The following is a 25,810-nucleotide window of genomic DNA, read 5'->3' on the forward strand; positions in this document are numbered from 1 at the left end:
TGAGTCATGTGGAAGTTGAATGACTGAATTAAGTAATAGCAACCTTGGAACCCCAGAAGATGAAGTGTATAGAGACAATCCCTGATTAACCAAGTCCAACCAGTTGACTTGTGCACGGGAACTTGCAGCAACCAGGTCAACGGGTTTAAGACGGACTTTTCTTCCACTGCGTCATGAGCCGAAATTCCCTCCAGATGGATGCTAGGAAGATGCGCCCAGCTTCATTTCATAACATGTTTTAATCTTGGTACTAGTATTCAAGTCCTTGCAGTCAAATTTGACAAAATCAATGTAATCGACAATCAAAACAACCCTGTTGATTTGTTTTTGCATGCCAAGAGCACTATCACGTGACCGAGATTTTTCGTTCATCCTTCATGTCTCTCCGCGACCACGAAAAAAAATCCAACCAGCGCCACTTCTTCCCTCCCATTCTAATCTACCCAGAGTAGCTTCTCGATCATCAAGAGAGCCTCTTCCGACCCTACATTTCTCTTGATTATCTTGATTCTGACCCTGGTGACTGTGGTAGCTTGCGCGACGGGTCGCGAACAAGGTCGTGTCAAACGGGACATCATCATTCCACCCATCGAGTCCATCCTCATCAACTCGCATTCAACTTTTTCCTCGATCGGCTTCCACAACTTATTCTCCCGTTGAAGTGGTGGCTAAGCTTTCCCGGGGAAGTCGTGGACCCAGAGATCCACCTGCGACAACAGGTCAACATCACGCGTGACGGACTCGAGTGTGGACCGCTACCGAGCGCAAAGGTAGTTCAAAGTCGATCGTCCATTGAGAGCCACCAAGCTCATACAAGGCCAAAAAGACCTGCAAGCTAGTGTCGTGCATGTCCACAGCTTGAATCGAGGGATCGTCATCGATCTTCAGAAAGGGTGCATCGGGTTCTTGCGATTCACGACTGTGCATAGCAAGATAAGGACCTTGTGATAATATCGCCATACATACCGCCTTACATACCGCCACAGATGTCTAAACGCACGGCGCAAGGTCCTCAGGGATCCAAAGAAGATGAGAACATTTTCGGCATGCATGGCACACCGGAGGAGAAGCCCCAGCGGGCAACAGCTGCGCAGCTGGCGAGTAGAAAGTGAGTTTTGTGAATTTCTTTAACTTTCCATATCGATTTCTCGACCCTTGCTATTTGAATGAAGGAAGGATTTGGAAGGGCATTGATACCAGGTAACAGAACCGGTTCACATGCTGATGCTGAAGATGCTGGAGATGGCAATGCTTTGTTCCCAATTGGGGGATCATCGCATGTTGAAAGTGCCGGATGTTTTTTGATATCCTCCAGCATGTCGCTTCACTGCTCTCCCCTCTTCCTCTTCTTCCTCTTTTCTTTCCCCCTCCCCGTCCTAAAACCACAATGATTATTCCTGCACCTGGTATGCGGGGTCACTTCGGGGCCCAATCCTCGAAGGCCCCTGATGGTGGAGCAAAGCGACAGAAACGGAGAGCTGACTCGGACCTCGATGATTCCAGGATAAAAGACATTAGAAAGCGCCCCAGGGGCACAACCCCGGTTTCCGGTGCTGGTGCTCCCCAGCAATCTGGCGGTGCATTCTCCTCCCTGTCCGCGGTCCCTACTGCTGGATTTGGTGCTCCCCCAGCTCAGTCGACAGGCTTCAATTTCGGCCAGACTCAAAGTTTCCCGGGGGCCACTTCGACCCCCGCGCAATCCAACCAAGGCAACTCAACCCCTTTCTCTTTTGGGGGTGGCAGCCAGCCAAGTTTCAGCTTCTCTGGAGGCTTCGGCGCCTCTAGCTCTGCTCCTGCCGCTAACCCTTTTGCCGCCGGCTCTTCGTTCTCTCCTGCTTCTTTCCCTGCTGGTGACTCCACTCCCTCCCAGCCAGCCCAGCAAAACACACCTTTCTCTTTTGGCGGCTTCGGAAGCAACCAAACTACCACCCAACAATCATCCTTTGCATCCGCTCCATTCGGAGCCCAGACCCCAAGCACAACTACCGGGACTGGCCTGTTTGGACAACCGGCTATCAACAATGCCACCACGAACTCTGTTGCAGACTCCATGCAAACCTCACCTGACAGCAAGCCCAAGATGCCTGCTGGGAACACCTCGCCCTCTTTGCCCTCGCTTTCACTGAATCGTAGTCTGTTTGGTGATTCGAAAACTACGACCCCCTTGTTTGGTTCCTCTACGCCTGCTTCACAACCAGAGAAAGTGGACACCGCTTCATCATCAGCTTCAAACCTCTTCTCCGCCACAAAAGCTGCTGCACCAGCAACATCAAGCAATCCATTCAGTGGACTTGGCGCCTCATCGACAGCCGAGAAGCCTGCCAGCCCGTTCTCCTTCACTCCAGCGACGTCGAAGTCTGCGGAGCCTGAAAAGGTCAATGGAACGCAAAAAGCACCCCTTTTTGGTGCTGCTACACCTTCTGCTTCTCAACCAGAGGAAGTGAACGACGCTCCATCCACAGTTCCTAATATATTTTCCGCCACGAAAACTGCCGTACCGGCAGCTTTGGGCAATCCATTTGCCGGGCTCAGCGCTTCATCGACAGCAGAGAAGCCTTCCACACCATTCTCATTTACTCCAGCAGCCTCAAAGCCTACGGAGCCTGAGAAGGTCAATGGAGATGGAACGCAAAAAGCATCCCTCTTCGGTGCTGCTACACCCTCTGCTTCTCAACCTGAGAAAGCGAACACCACTTCATCCACAGCTCCCAATCTCTTTTCTGCCACAAAGACTGCTGCACCAGCAACATCAAGCAATCCATTCAGTGGACTCGGCGCCTCATCGACAGCAGAGAAGCCTGCCAGCCCGTTCTCCTTCACTCCAGCGACTTCGAAGTCTGCGGAGCCTGAAAAGGTCAATGGAACGCAAAAAGCATCCCTTTTTGGTGCTGCTACACCTTCTGCTTCTCAAGCAGAGAAAGCGAACAGCACTCCACCCACAGTTTCTAATCTCTTCTCCGCCACAAAGGCTCCCGCACCGACATCTTCAGGTAATCCATTTGCTGGACTCGGCGCCTCAACAACAGCACAGAAGCCTTCCACTCCAGAGAAAGTGAATACCACTGAATCCGCAGCTTCAAATCTCTTTTCTGCCGCAAAGACTACCGCGTCAGCATCCTCAGGCAATCCATTTGCTGGACTCGGCGCCTCATCAACAGCTGAGAAGCCTTCCACTCCAGCGGCCTGGAAGCCTTCTCAACCAGAGAAAGTGGACACCACTTCATCCGCAGCTCCTAATCTCTTTTCTGCCACAAAGACTACCGCACCAGTGCCCTCAGGCAATCCGTTCACTGGATTCGGCGCCTCATCGACATCAGAAAAGCCTTCCACTCCGTTCTCCTTCACTCCAGCGACCTCCAAGCCTGAGAAAGTGAATGGGGCTAGCTCTATGACACCTGGAACGACGCCTCCACAGTCCATGCACGAAACTTTTGGTCAGAAATCGCCCGCGGGCCGTAATACCACCTCTTCAAATGACATGGGAGGCCAGATCTCAACTCCAGATTTCGGTGACGATTTGACCCAGGAACTCAAGGACAAAGCCGAAGTGCTTTGGAAGATTCGGACCTTGGATATGCATTTCCAACAGCAAATCGCGAAGGTCAAGCCTGGAGAGACTTCGTTTGATAACATCCTACTTTTCTATCTTAAGGTTCGCAGGAGCCTAGGTCAACCAGTGAAGAAGTGTGACAACGAATCTTGGCCATCTGAGAAAACGTCCACTCAGAACGGCCAATCTAAAACCTCTGTGACCAATGGCGTAAACGGTTCCGCCACATCCAGCATTTTTGCGAAGTCGTTCTCATCGCCTGGACCTGCTCCCCTCCAATTGAGCAATGGCTCGCCGCAGTCTACTCCAACGCAGTCCGGCGGCGCGCCGTCCTCCCCTGCTCCTCCCAAGTTTGGTGGGGCAACGTCGTCTCCTGCCCCGTCATTGTTCAGTGGTCTATCGTCCCCTGCTCTTCCCAAGTTTGGCGGGGCTTCTTCCTCTACTGCTCCGTCATTATTCGGTGGACCATCATCATCTGCTCCTCCCAAATTTGGCGAGGCAAATACGTCTTCTGCCCCACCTTTGTTTGGTGGTGCATCCTCTGCACCCAAGTTTGGGGGTGGTACCTCCGGCCCTATCGACTTCATGGCACAATTCAAAAAGACAGCCGAAAGCAATGCGGCCAAGGAGAAGGCTCAGCGCAAGGCTGAGGAGTTTGACTCTGAAGAAGACGACGAGGAAGAATGGGAACGTCGCGACGCCGAAAAACAACGCGAGAAGCTTGCAAAGTTTGCGGCTGATGCTAAAAAGGCTGAATCCGCTAAAACTGCCTGGGTTCCCGGACAAGGCTTCAAGCCGGTGGATGCCGCCAAGTCTGCCACACCTACTCCTACTGAGAAGCCATCCCCCGTTCCATCCTTTGCTGAAAAGCCATCTCCCGCTCCATCTTCTTCTGCTTCCATCTTCGAATCATCCTTCCTTCCTCTTTCTAACTCGGAGAATATCTTTGGTCGTATTTCTACACCGAAGCCCTCCGAGGGTGACAAAGACAGTGATGAGTCTGATGCTGAGGACAAGACTGCCACGCCCAAACATCACGCTGAAGATGATGCCGCCGAGGACGCCCTGCGAGATTCTAAGAGAGCCAAGCCTTCTGATCAGACATGGAAGCCCACCCAGCCAATACAATTCGGAGTCTCTCAGACTTCCTCGACAGCAGGGACTCCCTCAACACCTGCTGTCGAGATCTCAGGGAAAGTTACCCCGACACCTTCTGCTGCGACCTCCGAGAAAGTCAACTCCGAGGCCAATGATGATGAATCAGCACCTGGTGCCATCTTTAGTCTGGCTGAAGACGCAGCTGAAACCGAAGGTGAAGAATGTGTCTTCAAGTGTCGTGCCCGCGCTTTCAAGCTCGGCACCGGCTGGGTATCTCAGGGCACTGGTTTTGCCAGCCTTCTCGTCCACGAGAGTGGTCGTGCACGCATTGTCCTCCGTGCGGACCCAAGCGGTTCTGTTATTCTGAACACACTTCTCAAAAAGGAATTTGATTATCAACTGACCAATAATTCGGTGCAATTTATGGTACCCCAGGCGGATGGCCCGCTCGAGCACTGGGCCGTCCGGGTGAAGGCCGACACGATCAAGGCTTTCCACGAGAAGGTGGAGTCTATCAAGTACTAGACGTGCCTAGATACTTTGAGACCAAACCCACGGTGACTCAAAACAATGTATTTTATGATATGGATAGTCATTTGCGGAGTTTCAAATCAAAATCATGTTATCACTTTTTCTTGTTCAATATATTTTCTCAATTCGCCCACTCATCCTTTAGTCACAAGTACTTAGTCTCACTGAGTGTTGGTTGCGCTTTCAGTTCAGTCGTTTAATATGTTTTGAGCTATAGCATTAAGACTGCGAAAGTTCCTCTTGATTAGGCTCTCTTAGAATATAAGGTACAATTCATATACATATTCTTGGAGTTGCATCATTGTGATATTCAATGAATTTAGGAGTCGAATCTATTCACACCACTATTTAAATCTTCAGCCATGAATGCCGAGTCCTGCTCATATACTTGCGCGATTGTGTACAGCCAAGCGATGTCAACGGTACTCACATGTAGTGGTCCGTTACAATTCAGCAATATAGGCAGGAGATTTCCAAAGATCTCGAGGAACTACCCATGGTAGCTGGGTTCGTGCTTGTCAATGTAGAATTGGCGTAGTCGGAACTAATACTGTAATGTGGTTTACCTGGAATCTACAGACAAGAACAGAAGCAAAGGTATGAAAAAGGTATTTTTATTTTGAAAAAGCCCCAACCGAACCCCAAGTGTAACATGGAATCATAGAAGCGAAGATAACGACAAGGTGGACCTCATTTACGCGTCATCGACGGTGGCGGTGTGCAGACCCTTGGGGTTCTTGACGTTGACAGCCTGGACGTGGGAGTACAGACGCTCCTCAGCACCCTCCTCATCGTTACGCTTGCGGGAGATGCGAACGCGGAGACGGAAAGGAACACCCTTGATACCGGCCTCCCAGACCTTCTTGTTAAGCTGGGGGTCGAGGCGGACATCCTTGGTGCCCTATAATGTGCAGAAGAAAAACGAGAGTCAGAAATCTGGGACCAGACGAAAATTCCCCCGCAAGAGAAAAAGGAAAGAAAAGTTTTGTTACTCACCATAGCATGCTCGGCGAAAGCACGGATCTCCTTGATGGCACGAGGAGCGCGCTTCTTGAAGCTAACACCGTGGCACTATATTCCCGAAAAGAAGTTGTAATTAGTCTTCCGCCCGAATGCCATCATGTAGAGACGAATCTCTGTGATGTTCTGGTTTCGGCCATATAGGTGGACTTCATCAAACTAATTCTTCTTTTTTTCTGGTTCCCGTTCCCGTTTATAGGGTCTGGGATGTCATTTGCAAAACTATGTTTCAAATCTGCAGATGACAAGTTCGTCGCGAAGACGACTTAACACTGCGGTTGCCCACAGATCGCATTCCGAGGGCGCTGGCATGGGTTTCGAGTCGGAGTGGAGAATAAGGAATTTTACATCCTGATCACCAAGCCAAGACGAAGACCCGCGCACAAGAACCCTCAAAATTCATTGAAGAATTCAAAACCCCGACTCCATATTTCAGAAGCAAGGTGTTCTCTGTCCATTTCCATAGTATGCCTCCACAGATCTCTCACTGATTCGTCGTAGGTAAAGGGTTTCGGGTTCAACATACTCTGCGGTGCAGGTTGATGGTGTACTCGCGGGACACCACGTCGGCAATGGCCGAGCGCTGCTTCTTTCCGGTCTGCTGGACGTTGGACATCTCTGCGAGAATGTTAGAGAGGGTTGGGGAGGGTGAATGAGCGCAGAAAGACTGACTGAAAGGGTTCGGTGTCGACTGTGGGCGAAAGTGGTCGATGAGTGGAAATTCACAATTTGTGGTTTCGGGTGAGTGTGGCTCGCTTAGGCGGTGGGAGGACGATGATTGGTTGTGGGTCATGTGATGTTGCAGGGATCAGTTGTTGCCACGAACTTCGGGTGTCCACTTCTGTGTTGCTGTTGATCCTTAATAATCAGGCACTAACTCTTAATTTCTCCACGATCAGGGCAGAAATTGGAAGAAAGTTACATCTATTGTATTCAATCTCCTTCTAAATGCGTGTGGAGTACATCTATTGAGATCCCTCGCCGCTCACATCAGGGTATAGGTCAAACCGCCGCTGAGTGTAAATGGGGATGCTCTTGCGGATATTCACAATGCTATCATTATCCAAGTCCGCATAAATAATAGTCTCCTTCTCCTCCGCCTCCGCCAGGATATTGGCACTAGGGTCAGTAACCAAACTGTGGCCATAGGCATGGTAGGTGGCGTCCAGATCACGGGCAGGACTGCACAGCGCCACATACGACTGGTTATCCACAGCGCGCGCCCGGCCAAGCAGGGACCAGTGGAGCGGGCCGGTAGTTGTATTGAATGCGCCGGGGTAGACTAGTAAGAAAGCGCCCTTGCGGGCAGCGATCATAGCAGCCTCGGGGAACCGAATGTCATAGCAGATAGCCAGTCCAATCTTTCCATATTCCGGAAGATCAATCACCGTCAATTGATTGCCGGGTGACAGGACATCGCTCTCCTTGAACGCAATCTTGCCCGGGATATCGATGTCGAATAAATGTGTCTTGCGATGGGTTCCGATCAATGAACCCGATGGCGAGAAGACCAGCGAGGTATTGTAGTATTTATTCGTGGACTCTTCGAGCTCAGGGATACTGCCGCCGATCAAGTATGCGTTCGCTTCAGCGGCGATGGCCGATAGCGCGTGGAAGGAGGGCGACTGTTCCTTCGTCGGAGGGGAAGGGTGGAGGGTTTCGGCGAATTTAGGGAAGTATTGTGTGCCGTAGGGGGAGTTGAAGCACTCTGGGAGTACAATCAAGCGTGCGCCAGCTTGTGCAGCCTCAAGGACCTTGCTCCGGGCGTGCGAGAGATTGACGGCCTTGTCCGCGCCTGAAAGAGGTTAGCCATCAAAATTGATGTATTTGAATAATATCCATACCGGATGCAAGCTGCACCAGGGCAAGCTTTAAGGGCTTCTTCAGGAAGGTAGCCATTGTGGTGATGGAATGTGAACAGGGGAGAAGTTGCGTAACGGGGAATTGGGGAACTGCGGGGAGTTTCGCTGATAAGACCGACTTCGGGAGTGCTGCCGACATACATCACGCAAGGGACCGCTAGATAAGGCAAATATTAAGTAGATTGCAGTTGATAAGCTTATTGTTTCAACTTCGATTTATGATCTGGCTGTCAGATCTTTTTTTTACAAGCCACCCTTGACCACTGGGCATTTGAGTGCAGACACTCAGGAATATATCTCAGGATGTTTACACGGTCTGAATCTTGCCATTATGGAATCTCACAATTATATACTGTACCACGATTTGAATCAGGGGAATCTATGAGGAATGAGGTCGAGTATGTACAGTAAGTCAAATTTTGAATCATGATTTTGCGTGGTATTCTAGAGTCAAAGCTGCCATGATCAAAGTTGCTTCGACGAGTCAATGATGAGAATATCCGTAATGCACGGAAAAGCCCCAGTATTTTGGATTTTTACCCGATCCCCTTCGGGAATGAACAGCACATTGCTGCTATAGCTCTGATATCCCGATAGAAGTCTACAGCATTGGAACATTAGAGTAGCCATAAGAAGGCAGTCTCCAAGAACATAGTAGCCGCCTAACGAACGACGTCGGCAGAGCGAAAAAATCTGCTTCACAATTGAGAGCACATTTTATAATCACCGGGCCCAGGAAAAGAAAAAACCATCAGGCATGTTTCTCATGGGTTTTCCCGGCAACTGACTTAGCTGCTTCGTCGGCCATATGGCTCGAAGGGCAAGACTGCGGCAACGATAGCCATGACGATGTAAAGCGCTGCACAGATGTAGATCGGAACTGCTGTCTTGGTCTATATAACAATTAGTATCGCTTGCATAAATTCAGGCGTGCAACTTACATCGGCAAAATAGGCCACGATGGCACTGACGATACCCATGATTCGATTGAATCCAATGGCAACACCATTGCCAGTGCCACGATGAGCCGAGGGGAAAACCTCGGGGGTGTACGCGTATAGAGTACCGTAGTAAATGTTCAAACAGAACGAAATAGCGCACGTGAAGCCGATATTCTCACTTTCTGTGCGCACCTGGGTGTAACAGAAGAAGAAAATCATGGTGACCAAAGCGCCGATGATCATGGTTCCACGACGACCCCAGAACCAGGGCGAGCGGCACATAAAACCTGCCAAGACAGGTCCAAAGATGCTGCAAGTGTTGTTGATCGCATAGTTACGCCAGGTGACGTACTGACTTGTATCCCCGAATTGGGCGCCGCGGGATGCCAGGTAGGAAGGTAGGAAGACGTTATACAGGGGGTAGGCGAGACCAATCAGAAGCCAGGAGAACCACACCAAGGTAGTAGACAACGCCATTTTCCGTGTCGCATACAGCCCCTTGAAGTGGAAGATCACCTCCCGGGGGTCGATCAGTCGTTCGGCCATACGGGCTGCTGTCGTCTTGCGTTGGTTTGTAATTCCACATGCTTGGAGTCGCTCGAGGGTCAGACTGCAAGGGCGCTGGTATTTATCAGCGATATTGCGGAGAACACGCAAAGCGTCCTCGTCCTTTCCTTCTGAGAGAAGAAACTTGGGAGTCTCCTCCAGCCGGATGATCGTGATGCGCAAAATAGACAGAACAAACACAAAGGCGCCGGATGTATACCAGACGTAGCGCCAGCCCATGTTGTTGTCGTATGTACAACTGGCTGCATCGGCGCACGAGTAGTTCGGAAGGAAAGCCCAAGCAAACAGACCGGCGATAAGCTGACCGAGACCTAGGAGATGCGAAAAGTGGTTAGTCGTCGCCTTCCACTGATTCTAGAGGACATGCTTACCCCACCAGGCCGCCATCAGAGTCAACAGCCATTGGTTCTGACTGGGAAGATACTCGAGAAACACGGTGGTGTCCAACACGAGGTTTCCACCAGCACCAAATGCGCTGAGGCAAATAAAGAGACCGAGGACAATCCAGGATGGCGAGGCGCCAGCCACGACAGTGAAAACCGCAGAGACAAACAGCGAAACATTGAAGGCAAAGCGACGACCGACAATATCTGCCGAGAATCCCCAGAAAATGGCGCCCACGAGCATGCCCACGTAGACAGCAATTGTCAAGCCCGTCGAAAAGCCAGGCTGGAATTCGTACCCGGCCTGCGTGGAAATGATCGACTGGATAAGGAGGATGAGCGAGTCGACGGCATACCCGAAACCGTTCAGACAAAAGAGCTTCCAGTGATGGGGAGTGAATCCGATCTCATCAATAGCCTGGACCAGGGAAATGATTAGCCCTTTTGTTCTTGTCTTGGGCTGTACGGTGCATCAAGGGGACTCACGTCGTTGATCAGAGTCATCTTGGCCGCCAGCACCTGGTCCACATTCTCTCCTCCCAAAATGTCATTCTCACCATGCGCGATCGAGCGTTCCGTTAACGAAGCATTGCTGCGCGACTTTATTTTGTCGGCTGCAGACGCAGTGCTCGTATTTGCTTCGACGTCCATTGGTTGCGATGGCGCTTATCAGCTTATCGGAGCGATAATCTGGGGAAAACACAGGCGTTGGGAATTGAGGGCCAAACTAAGTGATATTTATGAGAGGGAAAAAGGACAGAGAAGCGGAAATGACTTGAGGGGAAATCGTCGCATGTTCATTTCCCTCTTTCCTCCCCCACGCGGTTTCTCCTCGTGGCAAAGTGCTGCATCGTCGAGGCTACTCGCGCACGAGGCAAGCTGATTGGCTATGAAGAGGGTCCGTGGGAGGTCAAATAGCGCACTAACCGTTTCAGGAAACAATCGGCCTTTTCATTCCGTAGCACCAACCAACCAGCGTACTTCTGCCCGCGTGCCTTGATAACCCTCGGCTTCTCCTAATTGGCATTGCACGAGGGGAATTGATTCATTGAAATAAAGCCCCATGCAGGTCAAGCCCAGGGTAGCCAAGTGGGTCATGGGGATCTATGGGTCCTATAGACCATAATTCAAAGAACTTGAACCAACCGTTAACAATCCATTAAGCAATTGAATGGCATGGTTCCCACTTGAAAACTGCTTAATTCGACATGGCTAAAATTTTAACCCCTTATCTAGGTCTACGGTTATCGCTTCTAAGTATCTGATCTATCACCCCACTCTTGCAAGGGTAACCGATACCAGGACTAGACTACTCGATGAGGAAGTAAATGTCTGGGATTCGATAGGGAAACCGGGGGCTTCAAGATGTACCCACAGATAGCTATCGTACGATGTCAAGGGGCCGCATTGGTCAAGTATAGCCCCGTAAATAAGTCACCGAGACTAAAGTATCGGTGCTAGTGCCACATCTTAGATTAGTCTCCGATGAGCCCCAAGAAGTCTAGACTACCGATAGTTATCTCCCAAGTTAGACAGGATCAAAGCCTCTCATATGACTTGTAAGTAATCTGGCCGTTCGAACAAATTTCTATCTGCATATAACGTTCAAAGTATTTTCAAGGCGCCGCAACAGGGAAATATCGAGGGCCCTATTGAGATTAATGAACATTGATTGGATGAGACCAGATAACAGATAGCACATCCCTGTTTAAGGTTTGCATCTGTGCGCTTATCTGCATAATCCCTGCATTCCATCTATGCATTGTTCTTTGGTATCAAATGCTTCAGAGTCTCCCGATGTCAAGGTTCTCATCATGATTATCCTGCAGACTCCCATTTCTAACCATGTTTAACTCACCGAACCTGGCGGCAATAGCGCTCCGGCGACAGGGTACTAGAACGAGAATAAATTATGTAAGCGCGGCGAAACACTGCGTATCACATATGGAAAGGCGATTGAGAAAGCATAGACTACTGAACCCTACAGAACTTTTACCCGAAATAGGAGAGAGTGAGGGGAACAATCAAGAACACAAGAATAGATAGAAAAGAGTAATGCAGATTTGAACAAAAAGAGGGCGGGTTTAGGCTCGAGAATCGCATCTTCCTAACAAAGATTATTGACAAACAAAACATCCCATGCGAACCAATTCAACACTTCCAACACGACATTCGACCATTCCAACAATTTTGATCCGAACTGCGACAAGAGAGGCTCTCAAATCCTACAGATGCTCTTCAATCGCTTCTTCGTTGTGATACTTTTGTAGGTCATCTAGAATTGCTCAGGAGCTGAGCCGTTTGAGCTCCTTGAAACAAGGGCTTTTTACCCTTGCAAAATTGGTCATCCTCTATAGCTCCTTCGGAGGTTACCTCTTGCTGTATTTGCATGATTGGAATTTCGTTGCAAGCGCTGTCTGAAATTTCTGGATGCGGGTGCAGCCCATGTGATATTTGGTATCAGTGAAGACAAAACGAAAGGGACCAGCGTTTGGCACACTCTTTCCAATCAAACACTCCAAAAAAGCATGGCTAGGAGTTTTGAGCTCAGGAAACTCTTGTATATGACACAATACCAATGGGCGAAAAGAACCAGACCCGATATGGCGAGGTAATTGTCAAACTGGCATGGCTGGCTTTGGGGGTGAGCCCTAATCTCAAATTGCCGCTGGTAATTTCAAAAAGGAGCTGAAGAACAGACCAAAAGGTGTGTGTCAGTAAGGAACCAGGAGTCAAAACCTTGTAAACGATGGAGGGGGAAGATCAAAAGGCTGATATTGCAAGTCGTGAAGCTACATTTGCTACGATGTATGTGAGAAGAGCCAGAACTGACTGATTTAGACCCCATTCATTCGATAAAAAGGATTGAGCCTTGACTTTCGTCAAGTCAAGTAGAGCAGGCTTTCGTCGTGGAGGTATAGGTCTGAAACGCTTAGCACATGTAGACACTGCAGGGCTTGTGGGGTGCCCAACCGTGCAATTTACCCAAACAATGATGAAGGCACTTCCCATATGTTCTATCAGGCAGAAGCCCTTATTATTTGATTCTATATGGCAATCTATGGATAATCATCATTGAGGTTTGTGTGCCGTTCGTCGTTTCAAGTATACTAGTGAAGGATGACCTTCGCTACAAAAATAGTGGGGAAAGCCCAGTGCTCTTTTAATCCAAGCTTCACTTCTTGGTCATTCTCAACTTCTGGAGAAGTGCGTCCCAAACATCTTTGATTGCCTGATTGATGTAAGTCTGGTACCCTGGGGAGATCAACATGAAGTGTAAATAAACTCGCAGTAGTTTGCATTTGGCTGATCTTACCGATAGGGCTTGTAGTTCATGTGGCTGAGGTGGATCTTCGGTGTATATTCGAATACATTTGTCGATCCTTGCCTGGTGCTCATTGATCTACTCTATATTTTTGCAGTCATATCTTCTGATGGAGTCTAGCCCGCTCTAGGTTCATTACGCAGACCCACTACCCATGAGGTATTAATGAGAGTAGAAGCCTGTTCATAGGGGAGTTACTATGATGGAGTGGATTGAGGCTACGGCTTCTGTCAAACAGTATTCCCATCCTGTAGAGACTCTCAGATTTTAGAATGTTCCAGATTGTCTCACTGATACCACGTCTTTAAACCTTAGCAGTTGCTTGAGATCAATGCTTGCAAGGCGACCCTGAGGTTGATAATTTGACCGAGTAGTCTTATCACGAGCCATGCTACATAGCGGCTAGCCCTGGGAAAACCGGATAAAATCCTTTCACTGGAATTGGCCAAGGTCAGAGTCAATATTCATGACACCACTCTTTGTATCATGCCGGCGTCGCCGCACGAAATGGCAAATTGACAGCTCCACAAACTACGCCTCAGCTTGCACGAACCCTACATCGGAGCGGCAATATTCAAACGTATGACACCTCCGATTCTAGCTTTGATCTGATAAAAAACTCTGCTGTCTCAGCCAAGGTAAAGGCCCACCCCGTATTACCGGACCTAATCCACTCGTTTACGTAACGACCGAAACACGGCGAAATCCCGTCAGCCATGATCAAGAACCACTAAGAATCGCTTGGCAGCTTGGCAAGGTCATGGCATTACACCCAGCTCCATCTCGAATAAATTTTGACCCCCAACACCCGCATTACGCGGGCCTTTACGGGATAAGTGGATCGAGGTCTCACCAGCGGTGTAACTAATCATGGACACGGACCCCTTGCAATTTCGAAACCATAGAATTGAAACCAAAGGGAAATCTAATCAGATGATCTTAACCGTGGTTGGAAGTCACTTCCTTTAAAATTGACTTGGTTGTGGGTGGAGAAAATATGTTAGTTGCAGGCGGACGTAGCCAATCAAGGGCTTTATCACGCCGCAGGCCAACTCGGTTGGAGGATTATTCCCTTCTGGATTTCTTCTTGGCCCCTAGTTGCAGGATGAATCAAGTTACGCGGCCACGTGGATGGCATTCGTTTATATGTCCGAAAACTGACATGATTTCTATCTTGCTCGGTGGTCACAAGGTCCGTGTACGGGGTAAAGAAAGTTATCTGATCGTGCCCGCCCGTGGGTCGGCGCCGGGAGCCGAATTATCACCGGTGGTTCAACTTGGATGTAGACGGCGTGCTCCGTCCTTTGGCTCGTGTAGGTTTGTGTAGCCGAGTTATTGGGGCCCAATTGAGCCTTGTGACTGGAAAGCTTGGTGGACACAAAAATTGACTTCGAAATCAACGAGCAGAAAATTCGTTATTTAGGGCTCCACCCCGCACCTGGGCAGCGGCATCACCCGTATATAAAACAGTGTGTAAGTTACCACGTAACTTACCAGCTTCTAGTATTGTAATTAAAGTATGTAAAATAAGTAAATTACAGTGGAGTGATGCTGGTGGAGTCATTAATCTTATTGGCGATTTGACCATGTTGAACCTTTTCATAATATGCTGACTGAAAAAAAAATTCAGCGACTTGATCATGAGAACATCCTCCAGATTCCTCTTCCCGAAATGGCTAGTTCCACGCGCTGAGCATAAGAAATACAGGTCCATTTTCTAAAATCACGAATTATCTGATCTTTACCGGGAAGCGCAAACAGAAAACCCGCCTAGCAACCCATGGTAATATCTTACTAGCGCATGCCACACCTTATCACTCATCTGATAAGACTGATAAGATGATTTTATCTACAATTTTGATTTTGCCTCACAGCTTGGAATCAATCCAGTTCGGCGGTCGCTTCTCCACAAACGCTCGAATTCCTTCGGCAAAATTGGCACCGGCATACAGCCGTGGGTACCACTGATCTGCCAGACTTGTAACAGCATCCTCTGCGCTGCCAGCTTCCCAGCTCAGCCGAACCCCGAGACGACCCACAATGATCGCGTCCGGACTATTCTTACACATTTCCTCCGCTAGCTGCACTGCAGCTTGCGCAACGTCCTTGTCGGCATCCACAATCTGGGTGACCAGACCGTAATCGTAGAGTGTTTTGGCAGGCACTGTGCGTCCGGTCAGCACGAGATCCATGGTCCGCTGGAGACCGATGGTTCGAGTAAGCCGCGGCAAGCAACCCGCAACAGGGACAATGCCCCGTTTGACTTCAGGTAGAGAGAAAACAGCGGATGCGGATGCGATTACCAGATCGCAATTCGCCACCATCTCGAAGCCGCCGCCCATACAGATGCCGTTCACAGCGGCGATGATCGGCTTCTTGCCATTGCGACGTGGGAGACCGGCAAGACCAGGTGGTGACATGTCATTGACTACACCAGCCTTGACCATTGCATTCCATTCTAATGGACGTTAGTAAGAATATAATTCCAGGGGTATGAATATCTCAATCTCGTGACATACCGCCAAGATCGGCACCGGTACAAAAGGCTCGGCCGTTGCCAGTAATGATTCCCACCCATAGACTCTCATCTTGATCGAATAGTTCCCAGATTTCTGCAATCTCGGCGCTAGTCTCCTTGTTGATGGAGTTCAGTTTCTCTGGTCGGTTTAGGGTGACCTGCACCACGCGTTCATGCGGGAAGGAGACATTGAAATGCCGATAGGATAAGGGTCTTGATCGAAGTGACATGGTGGGATTATGCAGGACTGTGGTACCGTGAGACCCGGTTTTACCTTTATAAACAAACAAGAGCCAAGATGGCGGAGTTACACGGACAATCCGTGAAATTACGCACTGACAAGCAGAAATGTGGCGCCGGATTGAGCCTTGGAACCCCAATGATAAACCCGCACTGTGGAGAACCGAGGGTAAGTCGGCGTCCTGGGTTTTTCAATTTCCATTCAAAACATGCCTATCTCGGTCTAGCCAAGGCAGAAAGGTTCGCTTAGTCGAATCAATATCCCAATCCAAGACAGTCTTGCCTCGGCTTGTATTTATTTCCAGGGTTTGCTCTTAATTCCGGCATTTTCTTTAAAAACCTTCAAACCAATCCCACGTGGCTATTAGATCTGATAATCTGATAATTTTTGGGCCTGACTTCTTCACACTCTATCTTGCTGGGATAGTCTCTACAAGGTCAAATTACCTGTCCGTGCGACAAGAAGTTACATTAAACCGACACAATGGCCAGACACACTTATCCCGCTGTTAAACTTCCCCATCCCTTCCTCACCGCCTATCAAGTGCGCGCCGTCGACAACGCAACTCCAACAAAGCGTGTACTGGCTTTGCAAGATCAGCCTGCTGCCGGCAAACCCTTATCTGAGCCTCTACACCTCGATTCGCTTTCATGGCGTGATCTGACCTACCGCCCTAAGGAGGAGCAACCTCCCTCCAACAACAACACCGCCTGGGGCCGAGCCCGCCGCAGCCCCGAGACCATCTTCCAATGGACTGAGGATACTCCCTCCCTGGGTCAAATTTGGAGTATCGTCCACGCGATCTACCTAGCCTACCCTACAAATGAGTACTTCCGCGTGACTCTGGACGGAAGAGGCAAAGAGACATTGCGAAGCGAACTGCTCGCGACCGGCCTAGCTGTTGAGCACCCCAAGCCATTCGGTTCTAAGGAGATCGCATCAGAGCAAGCAGAGGAACTGCTGATCCTGCGCAGCTCATTCTGGCAAGGCGCCGCCTCACCAGCCGGTCCACGTCCGATCTGGGCTGCCGGCGATGGAATCGACGGACCTGCCCGCGAGTCATTGGCCCGGTATCCCGTTCTACCAGAGAACTACCACTTCACAAACAAGTTCCCTGAAGAGCCCGTGTACACCCGGCACCCCATTCGTCGGCCCAAGCCCGCACCTGGCTCTATCGCATACAGTCGGTACATCCCCGAGATTGACGAGCACTTCTCTTTGGAGGTCGTCAATTGGGAGGATGCGGAGCACTTGAAGCTTTTCAACACTTGGCAGAATGATCCTCGTGTAGCTAAGGGCTGGAACGAGACTGGTACATTAGATCAGCACCGGGAGTACCTGCGTAAGCTGCACGTTGACCCGCACGTTCTGTGCTTGTTTGGTCGCTTCAATGACACCCGGTTCTCATACTATGAGCTGTACTGGGCAAAGGTAAGCTAAAATATCCATTGTGCTCAGTGTTTGTCAACTCAATGCTAATAATGTCCATAGGAGGATCACTACGGTGCTCACTACAATGCTGGCGACTACGACCGTGGCCGCCACTCTCTCGTCGGTGACGCCTCTTTCCGTGGTTCCCAGCGTGTGAACGCTTGGTACTCCAGCTGTATTCACTACTGCTTCCTCGATGACCCGCGCACAGCAAACGTCGTTGGTGAGCCTCGCGCTACGGGCTCAATCATCCTGTCTTATGAGAATGCGCAGGGTCTCACGATCGGGTCGTACGTTGATCTGGGACACAAGCGTTCCGTGCACTCGATCGCCAGCCGAGAAAAATGGTTCCAGTTATGCCCAATCTTCTGGGATGGACGGGAGCGCCCGTTAGAGTCTGCTGATCGTGCGGCTTGGAATGCTAAGCTATAATCGGACTTGAGGCTTTGTGTTTTTTTTTACGGTTGCCATGTATAGTCATTCCCGGGTATATTTATAGTTTCTTCGTTTTCTATTCTTAAAATTACAGCCTTTTTTCATCGATGATCCTCTGTGCTTTCACTGCTTAAGATCTTGCTATGTAGATCCATACTCCTAGTGGGTGATGAGTACTTTTGATGTGATCCATTTTTAAGGTAGGTTTACCAGTATCAAGGTGTTACATGTGTAGACCGCACCTGGGCATTAACAGATCTCTCTGTCGGCGGTTCATACATACTTCTTATGCAAAGCAGAAACCTTGGGAGTTAGGAGAGACCAGTATCTACGCTGGACGAGACGGAGAAGATGCAGACAAAAACCAAGATTCTTTTTTAAGCGGCTGCACTAATAGAAGAAGTCTACAGTGCAACAACTATGGAACTAACTATTATTATAGCACATTCGCTGCGTAAACAGCCATTACATATCATATATCAATACTTCAACTTCGATCTCATCCTGTTGTAAAACTACTTAAGGTAGTGGTATAGACAGGTTTCTGGGTATATAAAGAGGGACAAAGAAATGGGTATATGGATCCCTTCCCAGGCACTCGAACCATCCTCCAAGACAATTAGCTTAGAAGACCATTCCCTTGACCTGGGGCACAGCCTTAAGGTCAATGTTGCGGATCATCATGGTCCAGATGAAAGCAAGAGCAAAGACACCAGTTCCGACAGCCAACATGCGGGTCTGGGCGTAACCGTAAGCCTCCTGGATAGCAATGCGAGTGACGCTGCCAACGGGGTAGCTGAGCTGGGTGGTGAGATCCTCGTAAATGTTCTCAAAGTTGTCCATTGCAGAGTCGGGGAGGAGTCTGCGGAGGGCGTTGGGGTATGTGTTTTGCCAGATGACACCGGAGATGGTAGCACCAATACCATCACCGACTGTACCGACGACGTTGAGCAGACCCAGGACAGCGGCGACGTGCTGGTGGTCAACGGCAGCCAAGATGGAAAGCTGCTCGATGATAATGAAGACACTGCCACCGATGGAGATCAGGACTTGGCAGAAGATGAGGTAACCGACGGACTGATCGGGGCGACGGAAATAGATCATCAGACCCTGGGCAAAGATGTACAGGGGCACGGCGACCCAAAGAAGCCACTTGAAGCGACCAGTGCGGCGGATAAGGTAACCAACGAAGAGGAGCAGGACACCGGAGACAATGTCAAAGATGCTGCTGACGTATCCGGCCTCGGCGACGGAGAGATTATTCACGACCTGCAGGAAGGAGGTGAAGTAGTTATCCCAGCAGTAGTAGCAGAGCTGGTAAGTGGCATCCAGCAAACAGGCACCGAGAACAGTGCGGTTCCAGAGGAAACTGAACTCGAACAGACGTCTGGGAGCGAACTTCCACTCGTAGATGATGAAGACAAAGAGCAAGCAGAAGCCGACCACGATCATAGCAATGATATAGTCAGTGCCCCAGCTATTAGGGGCGCTGCCGGCGATATCAAAGGGCAGGAAGAAGAGGACAAGACCGGCGGAGAAGAGGATTAGACCAAGGACTGTTAACAGGGTTAGTATGTTACACAGCTGGGTTTCAGGAGATGTCTCTTACGATCCAACTCAACAATGTAGAACCACACGCTCTGGAAGAAAGTGCGGCCGCTGGGAGCCTTGACAACGTGACCAGCCTTGACAGCCTTGCGCAGGTTATACTTCAGGATCAAAAAGAGAGGGCTAGCGACGATGGGGAAGATAATGGCGAAAACACCGAAACCCCACTTCAAGCCAATCGTGTCAAGAATATCGTTGGCAGCCTTGGCACCACCAAATGCGGTGATGATGTAGGGAGAGGAGGTGAAAGCGTATGCGAGACCTCGACTCTTGAGCATGGATGCATCGGCAGTCACGACATCAACGGTATAGGTCATACCACTGGTACCGAGAGAGTAGAAGACCTATGATTGTGTTTGTTAGCCAAGTCTCGAATAGAGGAGCGGAATGGACATACGTAGGCAGCACAGAAAGTGGGCAGGTTTTCGCAAGCAGCCATCATAATCAAACCGATGGTGGCGCAGAAAATCATGAAGGCGAAACCTTCGGCACGACCCCAGATATCCATGATTTTACCAATGGGAACGTAACAAGCAGCGGTGATGGCATCGGCAACAATGTAGATGACATTCAGCAAGGAGTGAGAATCCCAGTCACTGGTCACGTAGGGAATTAAGTTGGAGAGGACGGAGCTCTGGAAGGCATTGATGAAGTACAGCATCCAGATGCTGTGCAAACATATCAGTATGGAAATATCATATAAAAATGAAGAAGCAGAAATTACCAGCAGAAGACTGAGATCAGCGACCGCCGCGACCAAGTCTGGGTCATAGCCTCCATATCGGCAACACCACGCTGGGTGTTCTCATCCGGGGCCTCAAAGACAGGGCCCTCACCGTTGACCTCGGGAACAACAGGGTTCTCGGTGTCAACGGCACCCTTCTCGTTGACAGCATTATCCGAGCTGATATTGTCAGACTCAGCGGCCTTGGAATTCGCAGAGTTCACATTGACTGTGGTGACAGCATCTTCAGTCGACTGGCGACTAAAGATATTCCGGAATCCGGCCATGATCGAAGATCTCACGTCGGAAGATGGGAAAAAGATAAGATGGAAGATCAAGAGGGACCAAGCTTCGAGGGAAAACTCTGTCCCTTATAGTGATGTACAGCTTCCTTAGAATCCACAGATTGATAAAGGCCGAACTTCGCTAGCCTGTAATGGAACTGGAATCACCCACCGCATGAAGCCACGCAAGCCCAGTCCCGAGACGCAATACTGACGAGGGCATTTCATTTGTCGATAAGTGCGGCAAAACAGGAAAAACGTGAGCCGATCCACCTATCCACCTGTGGCGTGTGTTCCTTCGCGGACGAGACTAACGGCAAAGGTTGTTCTAGCGCTCGGGCATTTCGTAGGTTTCGATTCTTAGTGGAATTAGTGAAATCGGGGCTCTGTATGGGCTGGTATGCGCTTGTACCGACATGTATTACGGACGGAATACCTGTATTTAACCCGTAACGGCTCGTCTCGCGGTATTCGCGGAACATGCGTAATGTCCAAGCAACAGCCCACCTCGCTTCCAATGCAACGTGTGAGTGGGGAAAGTTATCTGATCATCATTGACAGTAATTGTGGACCGATGTCGGCTGAATCCGAAAGCCTTCACCCCTGGGGGGGTTTCAATTTTTTTCTCTTAACAAAAACCCACGCCGGACCAGCGAGGAGCCGGGCAGACTCTGCGAAAAAAAGTGGTCCTTTCAGAATCGAATAGAAATCATTCAAGTGGATTCGGCAGTCTCCCCTTCAGGCTTAGTTCCCCCTGATTGATAAGATTCGGCTCAGATTCCCTCGACAGAGCTCTTTTAGCTTTAGCAACCCACTCGCTTTCAATCCATTGCGCGTTTCTCTGCACTCTTTCGAGGAATCGATGCATGGGTACATCTCTGGTGATTCGTCCAAGTAACTTCTACCCTCGCGGTCGACAACCCCCCAATTGGTAACGAAAGCCGGGTCCTACTCGTCACCATGAAGGGCTTTTCGAAGCTCACGAGCTACTGTAAGCTCTTGGTTGCCTGCAACCCCTCTAGACGTGAAATTGGCATGCTAGTAGTGGGATTCTTCAGTGCAATTGCATCTGGTGTCCCATTTCCGATCATTGGTATTGTCTTTGGTTCACTGCTTGACGATTTCAACTCGGCGACTTGCGCCCAGGAAGATGGGACCGCAACAGCCTCTTCTGAGTCTTCCGACCAGGGCTCCATCAACAGCGAAATTCTTCTGATCGTCTACCTGGCCATTGCGCAGTTCGTCACAATTTATATTCACCTCACATGTTGGACCATGACTGGCGCCCGATTGGCGCAGCGACTCCGTGAGAATTACCTCAAGAACTTGCTCCGCCAGGAACCGTCATACTTCGATAACCTGCCTCCCGGTGAGGTCGCCTCGCGTCTCAACAGTGACATTCAGACCATTCGATCCGGTACATCCGAGAAAGTCGGGATTGTTCTTTCGGCGATCTCGTTCTTCGTCACCGCGTACATCGTTGCCTTTATCAAGGACTGGAAGCTTGCATGCATGTTGCTGTCACTGATCCCGGCCTATATGTTGATGTCGTTTGTCGGCAGTCATTATATTGAGAAGTACTCCGGGCTCATGTCCGATCATGCCGCTACCGCAGCATCCATTGCCTCAGAGGCCCTGTCCAACACTGTCGTAGTGCAAGCCTTTGGTGCCAACACTCGTCTAGAGGAGAAGTTCTCCAAGTCACTCAAGCTCTCGGAAGCTGAAGGCCTTAAAAAGGCTTTGGTGGTTGGTATCCAGTCTGGTGTCCTATACTTTGTTGCATACGGTGCGAACGGTTTGGCCTTTTGGCAAGGCGCCAAGTCAGTCGCGAAGTCTGTAGCAACGGGAAATGCAGGTGTGACTGTTGGTGCAACTTTCACTGTGATCTTTGTCTTGATTGAAGCCACCTTGCTTTTCAGTCAAGTCTCGCCATTTCTTCACCTCTTCGTCCAGGCTGTTTCCTCATATTCCAAGCTCAAAGATGACCTTGAGCGTGAGCCCAAGATTGACGGTACTTCTGATTCCGGCATTCGTATGACTCAGGCCGAGGGTGGCTTCGAGTTCAAGAACGTCTCTTTCACCTATCCTTCCCGACCTGAGATTACCGTCCTCGACAACATCAGCCTGAGCATCCCCGCCAACAAGCACACCGCTCTTGTGGGTCTGTCTGGCAGTGGAAAGTCGACAATCGCAGGCCTGATCACCAGACTGTACGACCCCAACTCCGGCCAGATTACATTCGATGGACATGATATCCAGGAAGTCAATGTGAAGGATCTCAGAAGTTTCCTCAGCTTGGTCCAGCAGGAGCCTTCTCTGCTTGACCGCTCTCTCTTGGAGAATATCGCCCACGGTTTAATCAACTCGAGCAATCCAAACCATGCTCACCTCAAGGAGGTCTTCATCCGTCCTGATCTGGAAGAGCTCGCAACGAATCTGCGCAATGGAAAGGATCTGATGACCGAAGCCGCGAAATTCGGATCTGACGTTGTCGAGATTGTGGAATTGGTCAAGAAGGCTACCGTACTGGCTGACGCCGAAGGCTTCATCTCTCGCTTGCAATATGGACTTGGTACTGTCGTTGGATCCAGTGGTCGGTTGATCAGTGGTGGCCAGAAGCAACGTATCTCTCTCGCTCGTGCCCTAATCCGTGATCCTGCCGTTCTCATTCTCGATGAAGCCACGGCCTCACTGGATTCCCACAGTGAACAGCGTATTCAAAAGGCCATCAACAACATTGCTACCGGGCGTACCGTTGTCACCATTGCTCACCGATTGTCCACCATCACTGGGGCTGACAACATCATCGTTATGCACAAGGGTGTCATCATTGAGCAGGGTAACCATGCTGAATTGATGGCCAAGGATGGATCGTATGCCGAACTCGTCAAGTTGCAGACCCTCAGCAGCACACCCGACAAAAACGAAACTACCATCAGCGTGGAGACTGCCAGCAGATCGGATCAGAGCTCCGTGACAGCTGGTGATATCGAGAAGGCCGAATCATCCAGCACTGCTCATGAGATCATTAAGGAGAAGGTTCCTTCAGCCGAGGAAACCCCGGTTGGTGACTCTGAAGATGAGGCCGAGGAAGAAGAGCTCGCGGCTCCCAGAAAGTCAGTCTGGGCTCTTTGCAAAGGTTTTGCTCCTACTATGCGCCCGCATTTACTCGTCATTGCTCTTGCCCTGCTTGGCTCCGTCATTGTCGGAGGAGCTTTCTCTGGCGAGGCTGTCATTTTCGGAAACACTATCGGAAGTCTGAACCCTTGCAACAGCGCGGCCTACATTCGGTCGCAGGGTGATTTCTATGCTCTCATGTTCTTTGTTCTTGCCATCATTGAGTTCTTCGCCAACGTTGTCAGTTGGGCTGGATTCGGCTGGGTCTCCGAGAAGGTTGTCTACACCGTCCGTGTTTTGTCTTTCCGGTCTTTGTTCGAGCAGGATCTCCAGTGGCACCAGTCTAACGGACGTACTCCTCCTTTGCTTCTTTCCTATATTACCAGAGACGGTAACGCTCTTGCTGGCCTGAGCGGTTCCATTATTGGTACTTTGTTCTCTATCACCGTCAACCTCTTCGCGGCTATCATCCTGACCCACATTATTGCCTGGAAGATCGCCTTGGTCTGTCTTGCTCTGGTTCCCCTTCTTCTCGGAGCGGGTTTCATGGAACTCCTCATTCTCGGCCGATTCGAGGAGCGTCACGAGAACGCCTACTCTATTTCAGTGGATATTGGTGTTGAGGCCATTACCAATATCAAAACCATTGCCTCCCTTTCCCTTGAAGACCAGACTCTGAAGACCTACCGCAAGTCCCTCAGTGGCCCTCGCAAGGAGACCCTTAATGTCACCCTGCAAGCCAGCGCCTGGCAGTCGACTACCTACTTCCTCGGTAACTGTGTGAACGCCCTAGCATACTGGTGGGGCGCCAAGCAGATCATCAACGGTACCTACACCCAGACACAGTTCCTGATTGTTGTTTTCTCCCTCCTTGTGAGCGCTCTATTATGGAGTCAGATGTTCGCTCTTGCCCCCGAACTTTCTCAAGCCCGAGCTGCCATGGCCAGAATCCTGGATCTCATTGAGCAGGGCTCTGACAAGATGCGTGGCCGTGTTCCTACCCACGCGCCCAACGTCGCCCAGACAGACGGAGACATCGAGTCCGTCGAGCCCAAGTTCATCCAATCTGACTCGCCCGCGTCCAGCGTCCAGCTTCGTGATGTCCACTTTGCCTACCCCGCTCGCCCGGATATGAAGGTCCTGAACGGCCTGTCCATCAACATCAAGCCAGGTCAGTTCTGCGCCCTCGTCGGCCCTAGTGGTGCTGGTAAATCGACAATTATCTCCCTTGCCGAGCGTCTCTACGTCCCAGAGTCCGGATCAATCCTGATCGACGGTCTGGATGTGACAAAGACCCGCGACCCTTCTTTCCGCGAAAACCTGTCCTTGGTACCCCAAGAGAGCGTCCTGTTTGAGGGAACAGTCGAGTTCAATATCGGTCTCGGCGCCAGACCCGGCAAAGAAGCAACCCACGAGGACATTGTCGAGGCATGCAAGCTCGCCAACATCCACGAGACCATCGAGTCGTTGCCAGAGGGCTATAACACCATGTGTGGACCCAACGGTAACCAGTTCTCCGGTGGCCAAAAGCAAAGATTGTCAATTGCCCGTGCGCTGGTTCGCAAGCCCAAGCTGTTGATCCTGGATGAGTCGACCAGTGCATTGGACGCTGAGTCTGAGAGGCTTCTCCAAGATGGCTTAAGCAAGGCTGCTAAGGGTATCACTGTTATTGCGATTGCTCACCGTCTACACACTATCCGCAAAGCTGATGTCATTTTCTTGATTGATGGCGGACGTTGCACTGACCATGGATCGCATGAGGAGTTGCTTGAGAGGTCCGAGAGTTATCGGGCTAATGTTATGCACCAGACTGTTGCCACTTAGGTGACAATGGCGTGAAAATACTTGTAGATCTTGATTTTAATACCTGGCGGTGCTGACTCGGCCGTCACCTTCGCATGTACATAGCGTTGCTTTAATCTTTCTCTCTTTATAGATGTCTTATAGACTGATTCAATCCTACCTTTCCTTTTCCATTAACTATGATATGACATGTACATTGGAGCTTCGTAGTTCAAGGGGTTTTCGTCGAAGGGGCATTCCTCATTGCGGCTGGTGCGTCCACTCATCTCATGTCTTTGAACTCATCAAAAAGCGTCTAATGGGAATTCGACCTGTAAAATTAAAATGGGCACTGCTATCTTTATGAATCTCTATCCATGACGTACTACGTTA

At 50.1% G+C, this 25,810-nt stretch overlaps 9 protein-coding genes across 9 annotated transcripts; 3 read left to right on the forward strand and 6 right to left on the reverse strand.

Moving 5' to 3' along the window:
• Positions 1-726: 726 nt before the first annotated feature.
• Positions 727-1,052, reverse strand: N7503_006706 (uncharacterized protein; the record flags this gene model as incomplete). Its single annotated transcript, XM_057066253.1, has 2 exons — positions 727-919; positions 979-1,052. 2 exons carry the CDS (start codon positions 1,050-1,052, stop codon positions 727-729), a joined length of 267 nt encoding a protein of 88 aa, XP_056919934.1.
• Positions 1,053-1,387: 335 nt separating this feature from the next.
• On the forward strand, positions 1,388-5,173 carry N7503_006707 (uncharacterized protein; the record flags this gene model as incomplete). Its single annotated transcript, XM_057066254.1, has 1 exon — positions 1,388-5,173. The coding sequence occupies one exon, from the start codon at positions 1,388-1,390 to the stop codon at positions 5,171-5,173; it is 3,786 nt and encodes a 1,261-aa protein (XP_056919935.1).
• A 700-nt stretch (positions 5,174-5,873) lies between these two features.
• N7503_006708 (60S ribosomal eL31 domain-containing protein) lies at positions 5,874-6,992 on the reverse strand (the record flags this gene model as incomplete). Its single annotated transcript, XM_057066255.1, has 4 exons — positions 5,874-6,080; positions 6,176-6,250; positions 6,726-6,817; positions 6,872-6,992. 4 exons carry the CDS (start codon positions 6,990-6,992, stop codon positions 5,874-5,876), a joined length of 495 nt encoding a protein of 164 aa, XP_056919936.1.
• A 172-nt stretch (positions 6,993-7,164) lies between these two features.
• N7503_006709 (carbon-nitrogen hydrolase family protein) lies at positions 7,165-8,098 on the reverse strand (the record flags this gene model as incomplete). The annotated part of the gene is made up of 2 exons (XM_057066256.1): positions 7,165-7,994; positions 8,044-8,098. The coding sequence occupies 2 exons, from the start codon at positions 8,096-8,098 to the stop codon at positions 7,165-7,167; spliced, it is 885 nt and encodes a 294-aa protein (XP_056919937.1).
• Positions 8,099-8,849: 751 nt separating this feature from the next.
• Positions 8,850-10,673, reverse strand: N7503_006710 (MFS transporter; the record flags this gene model as incomplete). The annotated part of the gene is made up of 4 exons (XM_057066257.1): positions 10,439-10,673; positions 9,941-10,370; positions 9,003-9,880; positions 8,850-8,954 (listed from the first exon to the last, which is right to left on the reverse strand). The coding sequence occupies exons 1-4, from the start codon at positions 10,601-10,603 to the stop codon at positions 8,850-8,852; spliced, it is 1,578 nt and encodes a 525-aa protein (XP_056919938.1). The 5' UTR covers positions 10,604-10,673.
• Positions 10,674-15,145: 4,472 nt separating this feature from the next.
• On the reverse strand, positions 15,146-16,092 carry sidH (enoyl-CoA hydratase/isomerase family protein; the record flags this gene model as incomplete). The annotated part of the gene is made up of 2 exons (XM_057066258.1): positions 15,797-16,092; positions 15,146-15,735 (listed from the first exon to the last, which is right to left on the reverse strand). The coding sequence occupies exons 1-2, from the start codon at positions 16,023-16,025 to the stop codon at positions 15,146-15,148; spliced, it is 819 nt and encodes a 272-aa protein (XP_056919939.1). The 5' UTR covers positions 16,026-16,092.
• Positions 16,093-16,519: 427 nt separating this feature from the next.
• N7503_006712 (GNAT family N-acetyltransferase) lies at positions 16,520-17,899 on the forward strand (the record flags this gene model as incomplete). Its single annotated transcript, XM_057066259.1, has 2 exons — positions 16,520-17,467; positions 17,528-17,899. 2 exons carry the CDS (start codon positions 16,520-16,522, stop codon positions 17,897-17,899), a joined length of 1,320 nt encoding a protein of 439 aa, XP_056919940.1.
• Positions 17,900-18,526: 627 nt separating this feature from the next.
• N7503_006713 (MFS siderophore iron transporter) lies at positions 18,527-20,521 on the reverse strand (the record flags this gene model as incomplete). Its single annotated transcript, XM_057066260.1, has 4 exons — positions 18,527-19,458; positions 19,512-19,854; positions 19,908-20,178; positions 20,235-20,521. The coding sequence occupies 4 exons, from the start codon at positions 20,519-20,521 to the stop codon at positions 18,527-18,529; spliced, it is 1,833 nt and encodes a 610-aa protein (XP_056919941.1).
• Positions 20,522-21,478: 957 nt separating this feature from the next.
• Positions 21,479-25,459, forward strand: N7503_006714 (ABC transporter ATP-binding protein; the record flags this gene model as incomplete). Its single annotated transcript, XM_057066261.1, has 1 exon — positions 21,479-25,459. The coding sequence occupies one exon, from the start codon at positions 21,479-21,481 to the stop codon at positions 25,457-25,459; it is 3,981 nt and encodes a 1,326-aa protein (XP_056919942.1).
• Positions 25,460-25,810: the final 351 nt, after the last annotated feature.

Source organism: Penicillium pulvis, assembly GCF_028828015.1.
Source record: "Penicillium pulvis strain IBT 33274 chromosome Unknown contig_5_segment0_segment0, whole genome shotgun sequence".
Lineage (NCBI taxonomy): Eukaryota > Fungi > Ascomycota > Eurotiomycetes > Eurotiales > Aspergillaceae > Penicillium > Penicillium pulvis.